This window comes from Acinonyx jubatus, chromosome X (genome assembly GCF_027475565.1).
Source record: "Acinonyx jubatus isolate Ajub_Pintada_27869175 chromosome X, VMU_Ajub_asm_v1.0, whole genome shotgun sequence".
In the NCBI taxonomy this organism is placed as follows: Eukaryota; Metazoa; Chordata; class Mammalia; order Carnivora; family Felidae; genus Acinonyx; species Acinonyx jubatus.
The window spans coordinates 85,662,414-85,684,969 of record NC_069389.1 but is presented as its reverse complement, the minus strand read 5'-3'; the positions used below and the strand labels follow the sequence as shown (position 1 = coordinate 85,684,969).

The window sequence follows — 22,556 nt, the reverse complement described above, 5'->3', positions numbered from 1 at the left end:
CCTGCATCTGGCCTAGTGTTTGAAGCTTGTCTTTTTCTTGCACCGCCCTCCTCTCCCCTGCCTCAGTGACCATGGCACCCCCCACTTACTGCAGGCCACGTGACTAACGTTGAGTTTTTGCAGAGCCACTAAAATCCTTTTTAATCCCTTTTATCCTTATGTGTTTCTGGGGTCTTCCCATAGGCCGTCCAGGTGAGAAAACAGCACACAAGCCCACAGACTGATGCCCCCGCGGCTTTCCTGCTCAGGGAATTATCTGACTATACACTCTAACCTTGGCAAGGCCAGGGGTCCCCAAGCCCATGCTGTGGGGCTGGCCCCCATTGGATTTCCTTCCCTTGTTGTGGAATCCCCTTCACAGCCCCCCATTAGAATCCTGGGGCTTGCAGCTACTTGATGCTTTTCAATTCATAGAAAGCCAAGTCAGCCATTCAATTAGGTCCTTGGGGGCCCAAATACCTCTGTCGTCACTGATTTAATCCTTTGGTTTTTTAATTTCCTTGCTTTGTACCTGAACATTCCACTCTGGCAGCAGCTCAGGAGGTTAATCCCATTGACCAACTTAAAGCCTGGTGAAAGAAGTCTCAGACAACCTAGGAGACCAAATGGGCCTTGGGGATTTCTACAGTACTTGGCACTAGGGGGCCTTTCAACCTTAATGCCAAGGAACTGGCTGACTTAACTGCTTGCATGAGGGATTAAAAGGGCAGCCCTGTATCCATGGCTCCCTGGGAGGCTGAAACAATGGCTCAGCTTTAACCTCTACTTCACTGATTGGCTCAGGAAACAGCCATTGTATCGCGATTCAGACTGGAAGTACCAGGAAACTGGAGTCCAGATGCCACCTTGGCTTCCCAGAGTTCCATTCAGAGGCTAAAATGTGTCACCACATTCATAAAGGGGGAAGAAGTTCTAATCAGAAGGGGGTTTACTGGCCCTGCCATGCTGAGAGTAATAGCCACTGGCGTGGTGCTCTGGGTGGTAAGAGCTAATGCTTCAGCCAGCAGAGAATTCTGTCAGTTAGCAGCCTGCAGAGGCCATGGTTACAGGACCATTTCCAAAACCCAGCCAGCCAACCAGCCAGCCAGAAGCCATGGGAATGGGCAGTGGACCAGATCTGGACACAGCCTTGCTTGACGGCTGTCCTGTGTTCTCTCCTGTGCTGATTCAGGACATCCTGGAAAGAAAGGTTTAAGAGGCGAGACAGGTCCCCCTGCATCAGCTGGAAAGAGAGGCCTGCCTGGGTTGAAAGGCCTTCCAGGATCTCCAGGGCTGATTGGCTTCTTGGGGAACTCAGGCTTGCCAGGGAGCACTGGGTTGCCAGGCCTGCCGGGTCCAAAGGGTAAGTGAAGTGCTCAGAAAGGCACTAGTGGGTGCCTCAAACGGTCATCCATGCTGCCCAGCTTGCCCCCCTTCTCTGCCTCGGAAGAGGGAATGGGGCTGAGTGGGGGGAGGGAGGGAGGTGGGTGGGACTTTTTGTGGTAAGATGGCTGGACAAAGCTAGCACTAAGGGAAAACTCCAGCCACGGTGAATCACCCTCACTGCTGGCCAGGCGGAACGCTGGGCTGAATAGCATTGTCAGTAAAACACAGGACGGTAACTGTCACATTGTGTTTATTCATTTGCATGATCCCCGTACCATGGAGCCCGATTGCTCTGTTTCTGTGATTGTCCTGCTAGTGCTCTGTTTCTGTGATTGTCCTGCTAGACACCAGAGGTTGGATGGGAGGCATCTCCATTTTCTACAGGGGTAGATGACTGGTCCAAGGTCACACAACTGGTCCTAGGCTTTTTTTTTTCTCTGTGCCACTCGTGAGCTCTAACTTGGCAAACCATAAGAGAGGTGCCCACTTCTTCTCTCCCTTCTGTTGCTTAGTGTCATGCCCCTGTTCAGGGAAGTAGTATAATGTGTAAGGACTGACAGCTTGGGCTTTGGAGTTAGAGAAACCTGGGTTTGAATCCCTTCTCTACAACTTCCTAGCTGTGTGATTTGGGGTAAGTACTTCCATTTGGGGTAAGCCTCTCTGTGCTTCCATTTCTCTGTATGTAAAAGAGGGATCATAATCGAAGTTCTTTTTTCTCAACAGGTGAGAAGGGATCTGCTGGGCTGGTAGGTTTTCCAGGGATACCAGGTCTCCCTGGTATTCCTGGTGCAAGTGGATTAAAGGGCATTTCTGGGTCAGCCGGAAAGGTGGGACCATCTGGACGGGCTGGTAGTGCTGGTAAAAAAGGTAAGCTGGAGCACTGAATTCTGAACCTGCTGGCCATGCTTCCCAATGTACATTTTGTGTGTCAACTTTGTTCCTGGTGTGGCTTATAACAGTCTTGTGTTAGATAATGAGATTTGGGGCTTCTGAATGAGGTCTTTTTATTTTTTTTAGAGTTTTTATTTATTGTGTGTGAGAGAGAGAATGCAAGTGCATGAGCAGTGGAGGGGCAGAGAGAGAGGGAAAGAGAGAATCCCAAGCAGGCTCCGCAAGGTCAGCACAGAGCTGGGTGTAAAGCTTGAACTCAGGAACCGTGAGATCATGACCTGAGCTGAAACCAAGAGTCAGACACTTAACTGACCGAGCCACCCAGATGCCCCCCTAAATGAAGTCTTTTTAAACCGAGAGATCTAATCACTTCTGAGTTATCACTGCATATTAGAGGCCCCATCATACATTCCCAGATACTCAGTGGAGGAGGCTTTTGAGTGGGGCCAAAGTTGCTGATGAACCTTGGGCTTGTCAAAGGAGAGGGCATGCACACTGATGCAAAGTTGGGGAAACAGGGCCAAGAAAGGGCCCAGAAAGGAAGCCTGGGGTGGGAGGGGGGACAGAGAGGGGAAGAGCTGAGATGAATGGTCAGCTCATGCCTGACTCCGTGTGTAAGCTTCCTTTCACGAGGGTCTCGCAATCTCCACCCCTGCAGGAGACAGAGGTGACCCAGGGCCAGCTGGAATCCTCAGTCCAAAACCTCCAATCCTGAACCTGCAGCTGAAAGGAGACAAAGGCTCTAGAGGCTCAGCTGGATCTGACGGATTTCCTGGGCCCAGAGGTGCTGGGGCAGGCAATGGGGCAAGAGAAATGCTCAAATTTAACCTCCCTCCTGAGAAAGGGCAAGACCCCCTAGACTGGCAGTATGGGTGGCAACCGGGGTTCCAAGGAGTCTGCCTTCTCTGGGCCTGAAGGGTGCTGGACTTTGAGGCTGCCAGTTTTCACTGCCACTGCAGGAAACTGAGGTTTTGAGCCAGAGGCTGTCGTACCCCTGGAGGAGCCTGGCGGATGATGGGGCGTGGGCACTAGCAGTGCTAGAGCTGGGGTGGCCCTGAATGGTGCCCCCTAAGGCTGAAGGCACCTCCCCCACCCACACCTTCACCCCCAAGCTAACCGTCCCCAAGGTTAGCTGTGATCCAGGGTACCTGCGCCTTGGGGGAGCAGGTTTTTTCTTGCCCAGAGTCCTTTTTCTAAGCTTGTTTGTGTCTTTCCCAGGTGACAAAGGAGAGGCTGGCCCCCCAGGGCCACCAGGCTTGCCTGGAGTTCCCGGCCTCCCCAGTATCATCAAGGGACTTAATGGGAAACCAGGCCCCCCTGGCTCCATTGGATTACGGGGCTTACCCGGCCTTAAAGGGTCCCCTGGAATCACAGGTTTCCCAGGAATACCAGGAGCAAGTGTAAGTGTGCCCAGATCTTTGTCTCTCCACCAGGGAAGGGCCTCCATAGCAGGGGGACATGCCCCTATTGCCCATCTTTCTGGCCCCAGCCCACTTCCCAGACCCCTCCCCCAGCTCATCCTGGACAGAGTCCTCTCATTGAGCCTGACAGGTCTTCCCACCCTCTCCTGAATGTCCCTGCCTCTGGGCCTTTGTTCATGTTGTCTCTCCTGTGTGCCAGAGCCTGCTACTCTGCAGCTAACTGCCCAATGCCTACCCATGCTCTGGGCCCCAGCCCAGGCACCCATTCCTCCAGGAGTCCCTGAGCTTCCTCCCTGCTAGCATGCTGCATTTCTCACTGCTTATATGAATCCCAATCAGTTCTGCATGGGTCTGATTTCCTCAATGAGGTCATTATGACTTGAGAACAAGAACTGCCTTACCTGCTTTTTTGTTTGCACCCCTCTGCCAGTATCACTCATTGAGCCTGGCACATCATAAGGATTTGGTACAGGCCTCTGGATATTTTTTGATTTCAGGAAGGTCATTGCTGCTTCCATGCAAGGCAACGATTGGCAAATAATCAAACCAGCTTGTCTGGGTTCTTAAAAGGCAGGATGGTAGAGTAGGGGTAGCAATGAGATTCATTTGGGTTTGAGTCTCAGCTCCATGGCTCATTAGCTCTATGATTCTTTGCATATGGCTTAACTTGCCTGAGCCTCACTTTTCTCATATGCACAAAATGGGAACAATATTCAAACCTCCTTCAGACAGCAGTGAGGATTAAAGGAGATGATATGTGTAAAGCAATTAGCACAGTATCTGGCAAATAGTGGGCTCTAAATAAGTAGTAGCAATACTTGTAGCAGTATTGAAGGGGCTGAATGAACTAGGTCACAGAACACCTGTGCTCCTTATAGGCAAAGTCCTTGTCCTTTATTTATCTTTTTAAGTTTATTTATTTATTTTGAGAGATAGAGCATGCACGAGCTGGGGAGGGCAGAGAAGAAGAGAGAGAATCCCAAGCAGGCTCCACACTGTCAGTGCAGAGCCTGATGTGGGGCTTGAACTCACAAACCATGTGATCATGACCTGAGCTGAAATCAAGAGTCAGATGCTTAACCGACTGAGCCTCCAAGGTGCCCCAAAGTCCCTGTCCTTTAAAAGTCTCAGTCCATCTGATGGAGAGAACACACACACACACACACACACACACACACACACACATACATACACACACACACCCCTGAAGCAACTGCAAAAGAAATCATTCTCAGCTGGATGGTCCTTGCTACTCATGCACTAAGAGGAATGGAGTCAAAGTGGGAGGGGTCCCAACATGAGCAAAGGCTCAGAATTAGCAGATATCCCACTGTGCAGAAAAAGTAAGGCAAATGTAGGAGGTATCCTAGGTAGTGGGTCAGTGAGCACAGTGACCTGGTCCAGAGCTTAGACTCCCACCCAAGGCACTAGGTAGTGTATGTCTTTAGTAGGGACATCGCAACAAATCAAAACTATACCAGATAGCAGAGGAATAACTATACTGATAGCAGCTGACATGCCCACTTCCCAGACTCCGATAGTGTGTTGGACATTAGTCATAAAGTCAGTTTATCCTGTGAAAATGGTAACATTAGCCCAAATTCAGATTCCAGTATACACACATACAGCCTGCTAACTGCTTCCTTGCAGGAAGCCACAGCTTACAGAATCTGTGGCTGAGGGCTATAGCTCTGCATGGTGAAGCAATACTTCCTCTTGTGCATAATGGCTCCAGAGTGCACCTGCAGTACCTGGCCTGACTGTCACGTCCTGTGTTTTGTAAGAGACTTGCCAGAACAGCCACACCTGATTTCCCAAGATTCCAATTCGGATAGGCATTGGGAAGTGATGAATGACGAGACCAGGATTCATCTGCAGAAAGAATCCCTCCCCTAAAACATCTGAGTATGCATTTCTACCCTTTGCTCATCACCTTCCCTTCTGGAGGATGCCCCCCACCCCGCAACCCACTTCACCCCTGCCATAGCATACAGGCAGCAGTTCAGGGAGGGGGGGCGGGTGAGAGCATGGGAGGCCCTGAGCAGTGGGCAGAAATAATGATTTACATATTGCTTCAAAGGGTTCACAGGGTCTCAATGGAGCTCCTGGACTCCCAGGAGCATCTGGTCTCCCAGGTTCAAAAGGTGAGAAACGTTTTCTCTTTTAATGTGTTTTTCCAGAGCAAGGTGGATTTCTAGCAGGTGCAGGGCTCTTCTGGAAGGAAGCTCTGTGTTTAAAGGAAAGTGAATTGATTTACATTTCCCCTTTGGCCAAACCCCATTTGCAGTCTCTACTCCTCATAGACATGTGACAAACAGTGGTTTGACCCACGTGCCTTCCAGACTCAGCAACAGAGGAGAACCTCGGCTCTAGACAGTCTTTTCCCCTGTTGAACCCAGCCCACTGGGCAGGAAAAGTTCCCATCCTTGTTGCCATCATTGTTCCATTCTGGTGATGTTCTGATGCCCCTCCTTCTATCATCTTCCCTGCCCATACTGAAACTAGCAATGTCTTCCCAGTGGAGATATGCTTCCTGTAGCAGCATTTCTTGCCAGTAGGCTGAGAGCATCCCAGCCTTTTTTTGGTGATTGGTTACCTTCTACCCACTGCATACTTTTGTCAAAGATCTCCTCTGTCTACATGGAATCTGAAAAGGTTTTGCCATCAAAAGATCTCTGCTACAAAATGAGCTATAGCTTCTCCTGACCACTTCAACAATATCTTTATATCCCCAGGAGATCAAGGCCAGACCCTTGGAATTTCCGGTAGCCTGGGACTCAAGGGACAACCTGGAGAATCTGGGTTTAAAGGTAAGTCCACTGTACTTTTGACCTCATGTGTTTCACAGACTCCTTCACACTGAGGATCAGGAGGAACTTGGGAGGTCAACCCCAAGTTCTGCAAGTTCTGCAAGTCCAATGCAGAAACATTCCTACCTGACTGGCAGCCCACAGCTTCCCCAAGCAAACTAGCCTGTTCCTCCTTCAAGACTCATGGAGATAAGTCTAATAAGACCTTTGAGATGATGGCGTCAACCTCCTTAGTTTATTGTTATCTAAACAGTTTCTTGAACATTTCTACCCATTGCTCCTACTTCTGGGGGCACTCGAGAACAAGTTTACTATCCTTAGCGGGCAGCACCTTTCAAATGGGAAGTTACAGCTGCCACCATCATTTTCAGAGTTGTTTCACTGGACCTAGCTCTCTTGGCAGGTCAAATGGCTTCACCTTCCTGCTCACTCCCTCCCTCCCTTGGAGAAATACATTGCCCAAAATGTGGCCTAATCACTCAGCATCTTTCTTGATTTTGTAGGTGTGAAAGGAAAAGATGGACTAGCTGGTGATGTGGGTTTCCCAGGAAGCAAAGGTGAAGATGGCAAAGTTGGTATTTCTGGAGATGTTGGCCTTCCTGGCTCCCCAGGTATTGTGCAACAGGACGACTTTACTCTGATAAAGTAAGGGTTAGCTTTAAGCCATGACCCTTTCTGTCCCGCTACCTTGCTTTCATTTTCAGGACTCCCTGGGATTGCAGGCATGAGAGGAAATCCAGGGCTACCGGGTTCTGCAGGCCATCCAGGGGCCACTGGGCCCCTGGGAGCCCCCGGCCTAATAGGAACCAAAGGTATGTATTTTAGAGGAGGAAGTGGGGAGAGGGTTTCTGCTCCCCCCCCACCAAAAAAAAAAAAAAAAGAACAGCAACTACTTTATATTGCGAGACACTATCTGGGGCAAGCCACATCCAGGGGAGTCATTGATGGGGCCGTGTGATAGATAATGGGAAGGGGGAAGGAGGAGGAGGAGGAATGGAGGGCAAGCAAGAATGGGAAGAGGAAAACATGGAATCCATGGAGAGAAGAGTTAGCGAGGAAAGTTGTTGTCCTGGTATATATAGCCTTTCCCTGACTTCAAGATTGGGCAGTGAGTCTCTGGGAGCTGGCAACTCAAGACCTTGGCATTGCCACTTGGCATTCTTGAAGATATGTAATTATCTACCACCCTGCTCTTAAAGCTGTATTGGTTTCTACTGAGAGTCAGGAAAAGCAAAGGTGGAGAGTGGAGGTTAGGGGTGGTTCGGTCTCCCTGAGGGCCTTAAGTTATGCCTCTAGGAAGACCGCAATCTTTGCAGTGCCCTTGGGGGCAAGACCTATTGTGGACCCTTCCTGATTCAGAGTTGCTGGAGCCATTTCTGATCTTCTCTCCCCTCAGGTTTCCCTGGACTTCCTGGTTTACATGGACTGAATGGGCTTCCAGGAACCAAGGGAACCCATGGAACTCCAGGTTAGGAAGATCCTCAAGGGCAAGCAGGAGAGTGCCAGTTCTTCCAGAAGGCTGGCAAGGACTGGCCATGAGTTCTCAACTGTGTTGTATCCTATATCCTTAAACTCATGGATCTCCTTGCCAGCCCCCAATTTGAGGTGCCTTGATTTGTGGAGAAAGGAAGAAAGAGTCTGTCTTTCTATCCAGAATGAGCTCTCCTTCCTGTTTTGTCAGTATTCAGCTTCTCGTGTATGTCAGGCAGGCCTCCAGCAAGTGAGCGAGGCATGAAGGCCTCACGTGCACTGAGTTCTGTCCTCCTCTTTCTGCTTCTCCTCCTAGGACCTAGTATAACCGGTGTGCCTGGGCCAGCTGGCCTGCCTGGTCCCAAAGGGGAAAAAGGTTCTCCAGGAATTGGCATCGGAGCCCCAGGGAAGCCAGGAGTGAAAGGACAGAGAGGTGGTCGAGGTAAGTGGGCCCAAGTCAGGCCTTATAGAAGTTGAGTAAGGCCTGGCTAGGGAGCCAAGGCTGGGGCTCATCAGGACCATGTGGCTTACAGGGTTGAGAGTTAAGAGTTCACTGGGGATTGTGCATGTCTTCACACTTCTGGGGAATCTCAGAACCCAGTGGAACTGACTTCTGAAAAAGAGAAGGGAGGCCATGCTACAATGCTAGGGCTTTCCTGGAAGGAGTGTCAAGGAATAGTCTAGTGAGTTCCCTCCTGCTCTCCCTTATTAACCTCAGGGTCTGTCTTGCCCACTTGGCCAAAGCCTGAGATTAATGGCCCCGAGGGACAGGGCTTGTCCACTTAGCAAGAGATTTGCCAGAAGTTCCTCAATGTCCAGCGTGGATCGCCCTCCTGAGGCCCTGAGAAGACAGTGCGGCTGCTGGAAGGAGCCCAAGACTAAGAGGATAAATGTCTCCCTAGGACAGGCACACACAAGCACTCAATTAGGATTCATAGGTTACTAGCAAACAGGTTTTGCCCTGATCTTGGCCCCTGACTCATCATATCCTCTGAAGTCTCTGAGCCTCCCTCTACCCACCTCACAAATAGAATTAATTCTGATTCTTTAACTCTCCTCAGAAATGTTCTGAAGACCCATATACATTGCACTCAATGTAAAACAGGAAATGAATTCAATGTAGCATCACAGCTAGGAGTATGGGCTCTGAAATCAGACCATTGGATTCAAATTCCAGCTCTACGTCTCACTAGCTGTATGACCTTGAACAAGGAAGTTACTTGTCCCTCAATCCCCAGTGAACTCTTAATGTTCCTTTTCTGTAAAATGGGCATAATAAGAGAATCTACTGCACAGGTTTGGTGGAGAATCAATGAGGAGTGAGGTAATACGTATAAAAGCACTTAGTGCAGCACCTGGCACATTGTAAGTACTCAAGAAATGTTGCCCAGTATATCATTGCGTGGTACCTGAGGAAATCATGTTTGCAAAATGCTCTGCTCCTCTGTTATAGTTCTAGGGCTTGAGGTCCTACCACACTTTATTTGTTTATGTGCATGGTTGTATAATGTGTGTATGTTTTCCAGGATCTAATTCCTACATTAATTCATTTTCTGCTGGATTTTATATTGGTGCATCTGCTCTGTCTGCATTTACTCTTTCCTTTGGTCTGGACAAACCTGTTCTTTTCTGAAAGCCAGCAGCTTCTCCAGAGGGAAAGCTCAAACACAGCCTGAGCCTGTAGGGAGATTGTGTGGCTTCTTTCACAGGAGGTAGCAAAGAGGGGACTCAGATAGAAGCAAAACCCAAATGTTTTCAAATCTTGACTATGAATGCCTGGCCATTAAATTATCCATTTCCTTTCGCTGTCTGAGGTAATAAAAATCACAATTACAAATTCAGTAAACAGCACATGTCAAGATGGATATGTTTTAGGAACATAATGTTGATTAAAAAAAAAAAGCAAGTCGCAGAGAAATACGTTGGGTATGATCCCACTGTTAAAAGTTTATAAATAAATGCAAACAACCAATATGTTGTTTAGGGACACAGATATACATGGGCAAAGCGTGGGGGTGCTGAACACAAAATTCAGGAGTGGTTGCCCCCGAGAGTCAAGGAAGAGGGTAGGATCTGTAAAGGGCATGCACAGAAATTCAAAGGTAATGTTATCTTCTTTTTCTTAAATTGGGTCATTTGAACAGAGGTGTTCATTGTATCTGGGTTATTTTTTACTTATGATTTATAAATATTCTTCTGCTCTTCTCAGTATCTAATTAAAATAATGTTTTAAAAGTATACAGCAAATATCATACCCCCCCCCAGAGGAACCTATCTCTGACATGATCATAGAAATCAGTGTAAAATGAAGATTTACCCCTAAGCAAACTTCCAAAAGCGATCCTTGTCCCTGTAATACCTTTATCTAAATAATTCTGAATTATGCCATTCATTTTCATATTTGCACTAAATATTTAGAAGCTGCATTTGTGTATTTAGGGTTTTCTGTCTTTTTATGAATTTTTAAATGTTTATTTTTGAGAGAGAGTATTAGAGGAGAAGGGGCAGAGAGAGAGGAGACACAAAATCGGGAAGCAGGCTCCAGGCCCCGAGCTGTCAGAGCAGAGCCGGATGCGGGGTTCCATTTCACAAACCATGAGATCGTGACCTGAGCTGAAGTTGGACACTTAACCAACTGAGCCACCCAAGTGCCCCTAGGGATTATTTTAAGTCTCTGACACCGAAATGATTTGGAAAAACATGCCATTGTGCATTTTCATGTGCTCATTTAAAGTGTCTCATTCTTAAAGAAATATGCGAGCTTTTTTTTTTTTTTTTTTTTTTTTTTACTACTTGAGATCAGAATTACCTGTGTTTCAGGTTTAATGATATATTGGTGTAATTCTAAAATCAAGAAACAGGTAAAAAAAGAAGGCAGCTCCAAAAACTGCTATGGGAGCTTCTAACAATCTGTGTGCTGCCCACACTACTATATGATGTCTTATTTATTGGTTTTCACTTAATTTCAGCATAGATATGTATTATATATAAAGGTATATTTTCAGGAAAAAAAACAATATGTCTTTCTTTTCAGATTTTTACCCTTGTGAAAAAGAAAAATACTTCAAAGGTTCATCGAGACATAACTGACCATACTAAAAGTAGCACCATGTGACTTTGAAGCTAGTTTTTCTTTTTGTTTTCCTTTTGTTTCTTTTCCAGATCTATAATAATTGGAGAATTTTCTTGAAATTTCTTTTTTTATTCTTTATATTTCCTCAACTTTCAGTTAACAAATGAGCTGTTAAAAAAACACCTGAATTAACCAATCTGCCATCTTTCTTTACACGTTTTTATGGATTTGCCATTTCTCTACTTAAATATGAGAAACTCAACATTAATATTTTTGGCTTCCTTGTCAGAAAAATATAACTCCACACTAATCTTTTTGGATTTTATTGTTACAAACAAACAAAAATCATCTCAACCCCCAGAATACTTTATCAACCAGTGTGAATCTATTTCTCTTCATTTGAATTTCTTCTAGAAGATACCAAAATAATAAATACATCTCTTTCATACTAGAAGTATAATATGGACTTCTACATTTGTATCTATGGCTTCGATGTGTTTTCCCATATAGTTTCCATGTATGTAGTTGACGTGTGAATGTTAAATAAATCTTCCCTAAGCAGTTGAAATTTTTTGGTTTTGAACATTACAGTAGACATCGCTCCGCAAACATAAAACACGCAGTATTAAAACGTGAGCAAACAAGTATTCTTGTATCTACTCTAATAAATGGCTTTTTTCTTTGACCAAAAAGGGGGAAGGGATTTAGTGTAGACAAATTTGTTCTATTGGCAATTAAGCAAGCACTCAGCTGGTATCATGAATTACCTATAAAAGCATTTTTGAGTTTGCCTAGAAGACCCAGAAATTAGCCCTAGAAGACACTGGGAGTCACAGCGTCCTTGCAACCTCCATTTCTGACCCAGCAGGTGTCTGTTCGGACTCGCTGGAGCCGGTGCCTCACCTCAGTTTGTAACCTTCTCTGGGCACCATCAGACATAACTGGCTAATTTAATGAAAATGTGTGACTTCAGTTCCAGGTGCTGCAGTCATACTTTCTTTTCTTCCCGGTTTGAGGGAAATCTGTCTAAAATATTTTCATTTCCAGCGACGCTGGGAGCTAGAACTTTCCAAAGGTCCATCCCCATGAACTACGGCGCCTGCTGTCGGCGGGGGACGGGGCACAGGGAACCCGGAGTCGCTGAGACCCTGTGTGTCAGCGTGTGTGAGACCCGTGTTCCTCTACCGGCTGCAAAGGGAGACTGAAGGGAGAGCGCCCTCTGCTGGCGTTCTCCGGTCTGGCCCCCTATCTAGCCGCTTCCACTTTTTCTGCTTTAATTTCCATTTTCTCTGAGAGCTTGGCCACACGAAGCCCATGCAGCCCCTTTTATTTATTATTTGCAGGTTTCCCAGGCTTCCAGGGACCTGCTGGTCTGCCCGGTGCCCCAGGCCTCTCCTTGCCTTCAGTCATAGGAGGACAGCCTGGCGAACCCGGGCGACCAGGCCTAGATGGAGAGCGAGGTAAAGACAGGAAACCCAAAAGAGGTTTGGCCTTTGCCTTCTGTCCGCAGTTTGGGGAGATCCTAATACAGTCCAGCCCCATTCCTACTGCTGGATGTGCATGGGCCTGCATGGCCTCATGTCCCTCCCCCAACAGGGACACAGGGGACTGCAAAGGGCTGTATTTGCAAAAAGGGTTTGGGAAGGTCCAGGCACTGGGACCCCAGATGCAGCAAAGGAATGTTCTCTGCCCTGGGAACAGGCTTTGGCTTGCTATTAGCCCCGAGGCCTTCAGTGGTGGCCACCTCCTTCTCACCTGCCTTCATTCCTCTCTGATCTTATCCCTAGGCCGCCCAGGCCCTCCAGGGCCCCCAGGGCCCCCTGGGCTATCCTCTGATCAAGGTTACCCTGGAGACCCTGGCTTCCCTGGAATTCCTGGCCGTCAAGGGCCCAAGGGAGACCAAGGAATTCCAGGTTTCTCTGGCCTTCCTGGAGAGCTAGGACTGAAAGGTATGGCTGCTTGGCTGGCTGTTGGGCCCTTACCCAGTCTGCAGTTAGAGACAGCTCCGTCCTGCAGCCCTGTGAAGACAGGCCAGCTAAGAATGTTCTTCTTTCCCTCAAATCTGTCTAGTCTCAACCCCTCCAACCCCCACCAGCACCACCATGCCAGGCCCTGACTTGCTTTCCTTTGGACTTTACCAGGCATGAGAGGTGAGCCTGGCTTCATGGGGATTCCAGGCAAGGTTGGGCCACCTGGAGACCCAGGACTTCCCGGGATGAAGGGGAAGGCAGGGCCAAGAGGTGAGTTAAGAACATGTACCCAGCTGATCCAGAGCTCCCTCGAGGGATGGGTCTGAGGGTAATTGTCCTATAGGACTCACGCTAAGAAAGCCTGGATGTCTGGGGCAGCAGGATGAAGCTCCTCCCTGGAGGCTATTTCTCCACCTTGAGGATATCTCTGCCTCCATCAGCTCCCAGGACTGAAGACCATTGCCACCATGGGTCCAGCCCACTGATCTCCCCTCCACATTCTTTCTGCATCGGCAGGCATTGGGTTTGCACTCATCACCACTCACCCATTTCCTCAATCCAGAAAGGAAGAACGACACTCTCCATCCTTTACCACCATCCCCCTCGCTTGCACCCAATCCATTAGCAAGCCCTGAGGGTCACGTCTCCTAACTGTGCCTCGCATCTGCTCACCTCTAAGTACCTCCATTGCTGCCACCCAGGTCCAAGGCACTGACATTTCGCGTGAGAATCACTGCAGTGACTTGCTACCTGATCTCTCTGTTTCCTCCTCTGTTGTGCATCTCCCCCAACAATTATTTCTTCACAAAGTGGTCAGAGGGATCTTAAAAAACATAAATCACCCCCTGGCCTCCCATAGCATAGGAATAAACTATGGCTCACAAAGTCCTATGTGATACCTCCCTCTTCATCCTCATCATAGCCCTTCTTTTTTTGTGTTCCTGTTCTTGCCACACAAGCCTCTTTCTGCAGGGCTGACTGCAGGGCCTTTGCACATGCTAGTTCTACTTCCTGGAATACTCTTGCCCCTCTGCGCCCCAGGTCCTTCTTTTTTTTAAATTTTTTAATGTTTGTTTGTTTTTGAGAGAGACAGAGAGCGAGCAGGAAAGGGACAGAGAGGGAGACACAGAATCTGAAGCAGGCTGCAGGCTCTGAGCTGTCAGCACAGAGCTCGATGTGGGGCTTGAAATCATGAACTGGGAGATCATGACCTGAGCCAAAGTCCTATGCTTAACCGACTGAGCCACCCAGGCGCCCCATGCCTTCTATTCCTTAATGGCCTCAGCTTAAATGTCACTGCTTGTAAGGGGCCACTTGTCACTCTTTCTAAACAGGTTCTCCACTCCATAGCGCCCTCTGCTCCCTGTCGCTGTCACTGCACTGTTCATTTCCTTTGTAGCACTTCTCACAACTTGCAGTAAGACTAATGGTATTTGTCAGGTTATGCATTTTTCATCTTTATCACCAGACCATAATCCCCATAACAGGTCTGTCTTATTCACTCCTCCATCCCTTAATCTACCAGGGTGTGGCACATAGTAGGCACTTGAGATATTTGTTCAATGAATTAGTAAGCGAATTGACTTGTTTGGCTTCTCTTAGTAAACCAACAGGCCAGGCTCAGGGTCCTAGGCTGTGATGCCAACTGAATCTCTGAGGTTGGATGCATCCCCTTGGCCTCCTTGGCCCTGTTCTCTGACCAGTAAGTGAATAAACCAACCATCCCAGCCCTGAGCCAAATCTCAGCCCACCTTATTTGCAACAAACATTTCCTGACTTGCCTACCATGTACCAGTCTCTGTGCTGGGTCCTGAGGAAACAAGATGAATATAACCCATTCCCTGCCTTCAAGAATCTCCCAGTTCACTGGGGAGATAGATCCGTAAGGGGGACATTGTGTAAAGCATGGTGGCAGTCACCCCAGAGGTGTCTAATGGGCACTGTGGGGTGGGGCAGGGGGGACGGGAAAAGTAGAAAGCTGGTGATTGTGAGGTGGAAAGGAAGGCTTCTGGGGACCCATGCCTCCTTTGCCTTTACCTGCTATTTCCATGTCCCCCGCTTGCCTGCAGGCTTTTCCGGACCCCGGGGTGCTCCTGGACAAACACCAATTGCAGAAGCTGTCCAGGTTCCTCCTGGACCCATGGGTCAACCGGGCATGGATGGCATCCCTGGCCTCACGGGAGACCCTGGGGTTCAAGGCCCTGTAGGCCTACAAGGTAAGGAGCACCAGCACCAGAGAAAGGGGACTTCTCAGGGAGCTAAGATAGCCTTGGCTGAGAAGCTGAAGCTACTGGCTGGGAACTCCAGCCCCAAGGGGGCACCCACATCAAGCATCTCTTCTGGTCCTTCATGAAGCTCCCAAGCTTCTTGCCAGGAAGGGGGGCCACCTGGGTCAGCAGTTCTACTTGGCTTTAGAGAATGTGTGGGCAGAGCATAGCAACTACTCCAGCCGGCTTGTCCCTCTCTCATGTGCTGCTGAGGGAAGGTGAGAGTGTGGTGGGGGATAAAGAGCAATGGAGAAAGCCCAGGGCTGGGGGGGACAGGAAACCCAGCTTCCAATCCCAGCTTTGCACCAACTGGGGTAAGTTAGTAGTCTCTCTGGGCCTAGGGGTCCTCGTTTCTGACAAGGGACGCTGGCAGGTTCTGTGCATTGTATGCGTCGCTGGGAGGAGGAGAGGAAGGAAGGAGGAAATAGGTGTGAGGCGGCTCAGAAAGGCTAAATTCAGAGTGGTGGTCCCAGGACAGATGTCCAGACTCCATCTAAGGACTAGCCCCGGGAGGCTCAGCTCTGAGGGCTCTAAAATGATGGCAAGTGCGCCCTCTCCTGGTGAGTCCTGGGCATGACACATGAGTCCTTTTCCTCTGGGGTGGCTCTTCTGGACCTCCCCCATTGAGTATGCTGCTGTGAGCCTTCTCTCCTTGCAGGCTCCAAAGGATTACCTGGCATCCCTGGAAAAGATGGTCTCAACGGACTCATTGGCCCACCTGGGCCTCTTGGTGATCCTGGTCTCCCTGGACTGCAAGGCCCTCCAGGACTCGAAGGTCTGGTGATGTCAGCACTAGGGAGCAGAGGGTTTCTGTGAGGGTATGAGGCCTTGGGGTGAGCCAGAATCTCACAGCTGAGAAACAGGAAACCTGGAAGTAAAGTTTGGCACTACGAAGAGCCTGGAAAACCGAACTGTATTCCATTCGCTCCCACCCACCTCTGAGCCTGTGAAGGATTAGAGCCCTACATTCTGGAAGGCAAAGGACTCTTTCAAATCCTTTTCTGGGTTCTCTTCCAGCTCTTGAGAGCTGTGACTATACTCTAGTATGCCCCACCCCTGCCCCTCACTGCCCATATTCTGCCCACAGATTCTGACATGGATGGGCAGGGGATGATTCAAAGGACAAGAAAATTCGAGATAATGTATGGCCACTACTTAGCTCCCATTTTATATCAGAGATGGCAAACCAGTTGTCCTGAGTAGAGAACAGTTCCGAGGCTCGGTGGGAAAGTGGTGTGATTAGCCACGTTGCATGGGCGGGAGAGAGGGTGTGATTTTGTCCTGCCAACCCTAATTCTGCTATTGCTGCCTCAGATTCAGCAGGTATACTTATGTCCTGTGAGAGCCTGCAGGGTCCAAGAAGTAGCCCCCTCCACCCCCTCATCCCCTTGTAGAGGACCCAAGGCCAGGTGACTGTGGGAGGGAAGCTGGATAGCATGCTTTTTCAAACACGGGACTCCGTAGCTGGATTCCTCTGAGTTGGCATTCCAGGTCTACCGCTTACCAGCTGTGGGACTTCTGAGCCTGTTTCCTTATCTACAAACTGGAGTGATAAGGGGATCCGGTGAGCTAACACGCGTGTGTATACAATGTGCCCTGCTCAATGCTCAGCACAGCGTCAGTAGCTGCTGTTATGACTGGCTCGCCCCTTTTCTGCTCTCTCCCTCTCAGGAGCTCCAGGGAAGAAGGGTCCCTTCGGGACGGCTGGAATGCCTGGGCAGAGCGCGAGAGTGGGTTACACGTTGGTGAAGCACAGCCAGTCGGAACAGGTGCCCCTGTGTCCCGTCGGGATGAGCCAGCTGTGGGTGGGTTACAGCTTGCTGTTCGTGGAGGGGCAGGAGAAAGCCCACAACCAGGACCTGGGTAAGTACCGGCTCTGACACCAGCCATGGCCATCCATCCCAAGGACCTAGAGCCACCCTTTTCAGTCCTCCCAGCCCTAGGTGGGCCCACTGGTGGTGGGTAACAAGCACCAGCTGTTGCATCAGGCACACCTAGGTTTAAACCCCGGCTCCGGGGTGCCTGGGTGGCTCAGTGGGTTAAGCGTCTGACTCTTGATCTTGGCTCAGGCCGTGATCTCAAAGTTCGTGGGTTTGAGCCCCACGTCAGGCAGCGCAGAGCCTGCTTGGGATTCTCTTTCTTTGCCCCTCCCCTGCTCAGTTGTGTGTGCTCTCTCTGAAAAATAAAAACATTTAAAAAATGTTTTTAATCCCTGACTCTACCACTTACTAGCTGGGTACCCTGGACAAGTTATTCAACCTCTCTGAGCTTCCACTTCCCCCTTAGTGGAAACAAAGCTAGTTCTAGAACCTATCTCATAGGGTGGTGTAAGAGTTGCATGAATCACCCAATGTAAACTGCTTAGAACAATGTTTGGCATATTAGGTATCCATTAAACATTAGCGATTAGTAGTAGTAATAATGAGATGACCTGTGGGGCAACAGTGATTACCCAATAATTAATTGTGTTGTCTACAGGTGTGCAGACTGTGAACAGCAGATTCGGTCTATTAAATGCTAGTTCTACAAAGCAGGTTAATTAGGGAGTTGTTACATGGCTTATAAAAACGTTCTTTTCAGGGTGCCTGAGTGGCTCAGTTAGGCATCTGATTTCGTCTCAGGTCATGATTTCATGGTTCATGAGTTCAAGCCTGGCTTCAGGCTCCATCCTCTCTGACAGTGCAGAGCCTGCTTGTGTCTGTCTGTCTGTCTGTCTCTCTGTCTCTTAAAATAAATGAACTTAAAAAAAGATTCTTTTCATTATCAAACTTCCCTGGTGCATTGAGAATAGGATTTGACCCACAGACTTGAGTGTATGTACAGTGTGCCAGGATTGTAAGGAGAGGCACCCCTGCTCCAGTCCAGGCAGTTGCACGTAAACCCATTTAGTCCAGTCCTAATGGCCCTGGGGATAATCTCAGCCAGACCTTACCTGCCCCTGCCCACCTTTTCTCCTCCCAGGATTTGCTGGCTCCTGCCTGCCCCGCTTCAGTACCATGCCTTTCATCTATTGCAACATCAACGAAGTGTGCCACTATGCTGGGCGCAATGATAAATCCTACTGGCTGTCCACCACCGCCCCCATTCCCATGATGCCCGTCGGCCAGACCCAGATTCCCCAGTACATCAGCCGCTGTTCTGTGTGTGAGGCACCCTCACAAGCCATTGCTGTGCACAGCCAGGACATCACCATCCCGCAGTGCCCCCTGGGCTGGCGCAGCCTCTGGATTGGGTACTCCTTCCTCATGGTAAGGCCCTGCACTGCCCCCTTTCCCTAATGTAGAGATGGACTGCAGGGAGACCTGGGAGGGTGCTTCAAGCTGGTCCTCAGCCTCAAGTGGCATGAGATAGAAACCACAGAATTTGAAAAGAAGGAACATGCTTGGACTGGCCTTGACTAAAGACCAAGCAGGCTCAGCTCTGCACAAATGATGGGTAATTCTATGAATAGAATCGAGCAGTTTGCACTCAGTGGTCCAGGGATGAGAATTTCTATGAATCACCAGCAAAGGCCCTAACATCTTTATGCCTGCTTCAGTTATGCCACAAGCAAGGGAAGGAGGAAACTCCTGATCCCGGTGGACAGTGAGGGAGAGGCTGTCCCCACTGAAGGCCGGGACATACTCTCATTGCTCAGGCCGGGCACGGACATTTCTCCTCTTCTGCCCCCTCTCCTAGGTCCCTCTGGCCACTGTCATCTCCTAATGAAAGACTCAGATGAGGGAACGCTGTGTTTGTACCTCATTGGTGGGATTTTTGCTGCTTCTCCATCTCAGTGGGAAGGCTGTCGTGTTCCTAAGAGCTGAGAATGTCTGTAAGCCCAAGGAGGCATCAGGTCCCTCCCATGACATTCCATGAATATCGGGGGACATTAAATGAGCAAAAAGTCAGGTTTAGGGCCAGAATAACTCACAGGTAAAACCAGTGTGGCACCCACCAAAGTACTCTGGCTCACCAGAACTTCTTTACTAAATTGCCAGGGGTGACATGATGAGAAAGTATCTTTGAAGAGGCACCAAAGCCTTAGGCTTCCTCACATTGGTGCACGTACCTGAAATGAGGCCCTTCGTCATTTTGCTCTATGTGAATTGGGCAGCTTATCCCAAAGGAATATAGAATCACCTCACCTATCATTCTGTCCTATCCACCACCCAGACCGGGAAATACGTTGGAAAGGCCCCTGAACTTCCACAAGGAATGCTACAAAAGCTTTACAATATCTCACCTGTTTTGCTTATGGGATCACTCTTAAGATCTTATTCAGAATCTCTTTGCTTTTACTTTACACATAATTCTATCATACTAGAATATCTATATTTTCCTGAAGACCTATAAGGGTGGGAATTTGGACTGCCTAGTATGGCATCTTGAAGCAATAAGACATGCCTACTAAAGACAAGAAATGAGGGAGAAAAGGATTCAGAGGTGGCCTAAAGGACTCCACAAGCTGTGTCCCTTGGTGTGGGGCCCCTCCACAATTGCCCAACACAAAAACCAACATTCACAGCAATAAGCCTGTGTCATGTGCAAAATGTAAAATATACAGTGTCTGCCATTTAGAAAGTCAGGGAAGCATGTTGTTTGTTCTAGAAAGTTTTCTGAGGATCAAAGCGAGGAAAACTCTGATGCTGCATTTATCAGGAAAGGTCACTTATATGGAGACCAACTGTCCCAAAAAGTATGCCATCCCTGAGCGTCCTATTTGGCCATCTGTCCCATTGGCCGTTTGCTGACCCGGCTGTGTATGAAGCCTCTTCCTCACCTCTTGTGGTCCAGATAATAATCCAGCTGACATGAAGAGAGGAGGGGGGATGGGGAGTGGAGACACAGGGACCACTGTGGGTACAGTGACTGGAGACTATCGGCTGAGTGGCACTGATGGGGAAATCCTGACCTTGTATGCAGAGGGAGCCCTGAAGTGAGGGCCAGGACGTTAGGCCAAATGCGATGCCCACTTGTACTCAGCAAGCAAAACACACTGCATGTTGCCCTGAAGGGGGTGGTGCAGACTGAAAACATAAGTTCTAACAAAGGTAACTCAGAGTGCTATTGATAGGCTAGGGAAGGGGCCTGTGGTTTCACTACTTTGTGGAGCATTGTGCGCTCTCTCTCTTGGAGTACACCACCAAGGGCTGGGAGTTGACAAGGGCCCTGAGAAGACCTGCTTTCCAAAATCTATTGCATCTTCCTTAATCCAGCCTTTCTCAGACTTATTTGTCTGTGGAGATTTACGGAGAGGCAGCGAACACACCTTGAAACTCAGTGGGACAGCGGCAGTTTGGGAGACGCTGGCTGAGATGTACCCAGTGTCCAAATGCAGTGGGTTAGGAGGGCACTAGGGGCCGCTCCTGGCCCTGAGGAGCTACAAAGGAGGGATGAGCGGACGCTGGTACTATAACACAGCTTTCCTGATGCTGGGGCAAAGCCAAGAGCCCAGCGTTTCAGAAGGGCCCACACCTCCCATGGCAGGTGCAGCTCACACACTTGACCCTGTCTGTTTCAGCACACTGCTGCTGGCGCCGAGGGCGGGGGCCAGTCCCTGGTCTCACCCGGCTCCTGCCTGGAGGATTTTCGTGCCACTCCTTTCATCGAGTGCAGTGGGGCCCGGGGCACCTGCCACTACTTTGCCAACAAGTACAGTTTCTGGCTGACAACAGTGGAAGAGAGGCAGCAGTTTAGGGAGGAACCTGTATCTGAAACACTGAAGGCTGGGCAGCTCCATACCCGGGTCAGCCGCTGCCAGGTGTGTATGAAAAGCCTGTAGGGGGGGGCTGCCACCCTGCCACTTGCCCTCCCCTCCCCCACACAACGGTCACCTCACAAACCCCAACGATCTGAAGAAGGAAGGCCCAAGCCCTATTGCCCACCTGTCAAGTTGTACGTTGGAGTCTCATTTGGGCTGTACTGGACACTGGTTGCCCCAATCCTCAGGCCCAATGGGTGAGCTCACCCTACTGAGATCTGCTGTCCCATTTCAGTCAACCTGGTGCTACCATTTGATTCCGATGTTTGTGTGATTATTCATGGCTACCTCAGAAAGACCCACTGGGCTACTGCTTCCTTAGACCACTGGCTTTCCTCACTGCCTTGATCAGAAAGGTCTTTGTAATAGCTGGTAAGTCATTTCTTTATGTCCAGAGAGCACCATGCATTATTTGGCTTAAACCAGAACACAGTGTTTCCACATTAAAAACAAGAATCCTCTGGCTGAATGTTCATGGATGGCTCAAGCCTGCATGGGGCAAGCTCTCACTCTTCAAGGACATGCACTGTGTCTAGGCAGGCAGCAGACCTGGAATGGGGTGCCAGCCAGTAGCCTGGGGTGAGCTTTGCCTCCTTGGAGGGTGAGCACAACTGGGCCCCATAATGCTTAGAAGGGGAGCTCATTAACTTCATAGGATCGTAGACAAATCACTTCCTCCTTGCTGGCTCCCTCCCCGGCCAGAGACCTAGGACTTGGCCTGGTCCAGAGTAGAGCAGAGGATGCCCCAAATGCATCCAGGCCCACCAAGGGAAATGAGAACCACAGCCCTTTCTCCCAGGCTGGGGTTAGAGAGGTGGATGGGTAAGGAGGTGTGAATTTTGCTTTTGACTCCAGGAACAAAAAGGCAAAGGCAAATCCCTTGGCTCAATTTCTCAGAAGTCCCTGTTTATTTCAAATGCCATCCAGATGTGTGCAAGGTGGCAGATCGAAGATCCGGTGTGTTGGGTCCTTTGCGCTTTGAGGCTGTTGTTAGAGACTTTCCATTAAAATGTCCATCCAACTGCTCTTTCACAGGTAGCCTGTTAAACAATTTTAATATGGTTTTAAACCTCATAAAAATCTAGCACACTCCTCTCTTTAGCAGTTGGCAGACCTAAAGAAAACCTGAGTTGACTATAAAGTATATTGTATTCTATTCAGGGGATGTGTTTTCACCATTTCCTCTATCACTTTCCCAGAATACTTAGCTATGTTGACATGAGGTGATTCCTTCCAGCTGATTCTGTTTCCTTAAATATTATGTAAACTGTGCCAACACAGACCAAGCATAATCAGTATAATATGTGTTATTGTTACTTTCACCTCCTATCTCAGTAATAAGCATGGTGCCAGCCTTGTATATTGCAAATAAAAGGAATTAAATATCAACATTTGACTCTTTTGACATTCTTTGATGAAAACTTTTCTAAAGTCCGTCTCACTACAATTTGTGAACCCCACCCCCGCACCGCCCTGAGCCTATTAATGCAAGCTGAGCTTTACAAGAAAACACTGAGGCAGGAAAAATACAATTAAAGTCAAATGG

General features: G+C 48.9%; 1 protein-coding gene across 4 annotated transcripts in view; it reads left to right on the top strand.

Annotated features, from left to right (window-relative positions):
* COL4A6 (collagen type IV alpha 6 chain) overlaps window positions 1-22,399 on the top strand; it is a 301,144-nt gene extending 278,745 nt beyond the window's left edge. For 2 of the 4 annotated variants that reach the window (XM_053201527.1, XM_053201528.1), the window contains 19 exons: window positions 1,172-1,342; window positions 2,089-2,232; window positions 2,915-3,040; window positions 3,475-3,656; window positions 5,758-5,821; window positions 6,413-6,487; window positions 6,991-7,098; window positions 7,192-7,299; window positions 7,884-7,955; window positions 8,274-8,399; window positions 12,374-12,490; window positions 12,818-12,979; window positions 13,172-13,270; window positions 15,070-15,216; window positions 15,926-16,042; window positions 16,939-17,130; window positions 18,229-18,515; window positions 20,771-21,010; window positions 21,246-22,399. In XM_053201527.1, coding sequence (XP_053057502.1) covers window positions 1,172-1,342; window positions 2,089-2,232; window positions 2,915-3,040; window positions 3,475-3,656; window positions 5,758-5,821; window positions 6,413-6,487; window positions 6,991-7,098; window positions 7,192-7,299; window positions 7,884-7,955; window positions 8,274-8,399; window positions 12,374-12,490; window positions 12,818-12,979; window positions 13,172-13,270; window positions 15,070-15,216; window positions 15,926-16,042; window positions 16,939-17,130; window positions 18,229-18,515; window positions 20,771-21,010; window positions 21,246-21,284 — 2,576 coding nt within the window. In that variant the 3' untranslated portion in view covers window positions 21,285-22,399. Of the gene's footprint in view, window positions 1-1,171; window positions 1,343-2,088; window positions 2,233-2,914; window positions 3,041-3,474; window positions 3,657-5,757; window positions 5,822-6,412; window positions 6,488-6,990; window positions 7,099-7,191; window positions 7,300-7,883; window positions 7,956-8,273; window positions 8,400-12,373; window positions 12,491-12,817; window positions 12,980-13,171; window positions 13,271-15,069; window positions 15,217-15,925; window positions 16,043-16,938; window positions 17,131-18,228; window positions 18,516-20,770 lie in introns of all 4 variants that reach the window. The other 2 variants (XM_053201529.1, XM_053201526.1) reach the window with 1 other exon arrangement.
* The last annotated feature ends 157 nt before the right edge of the window (window positions 22,400-22,556 follow it).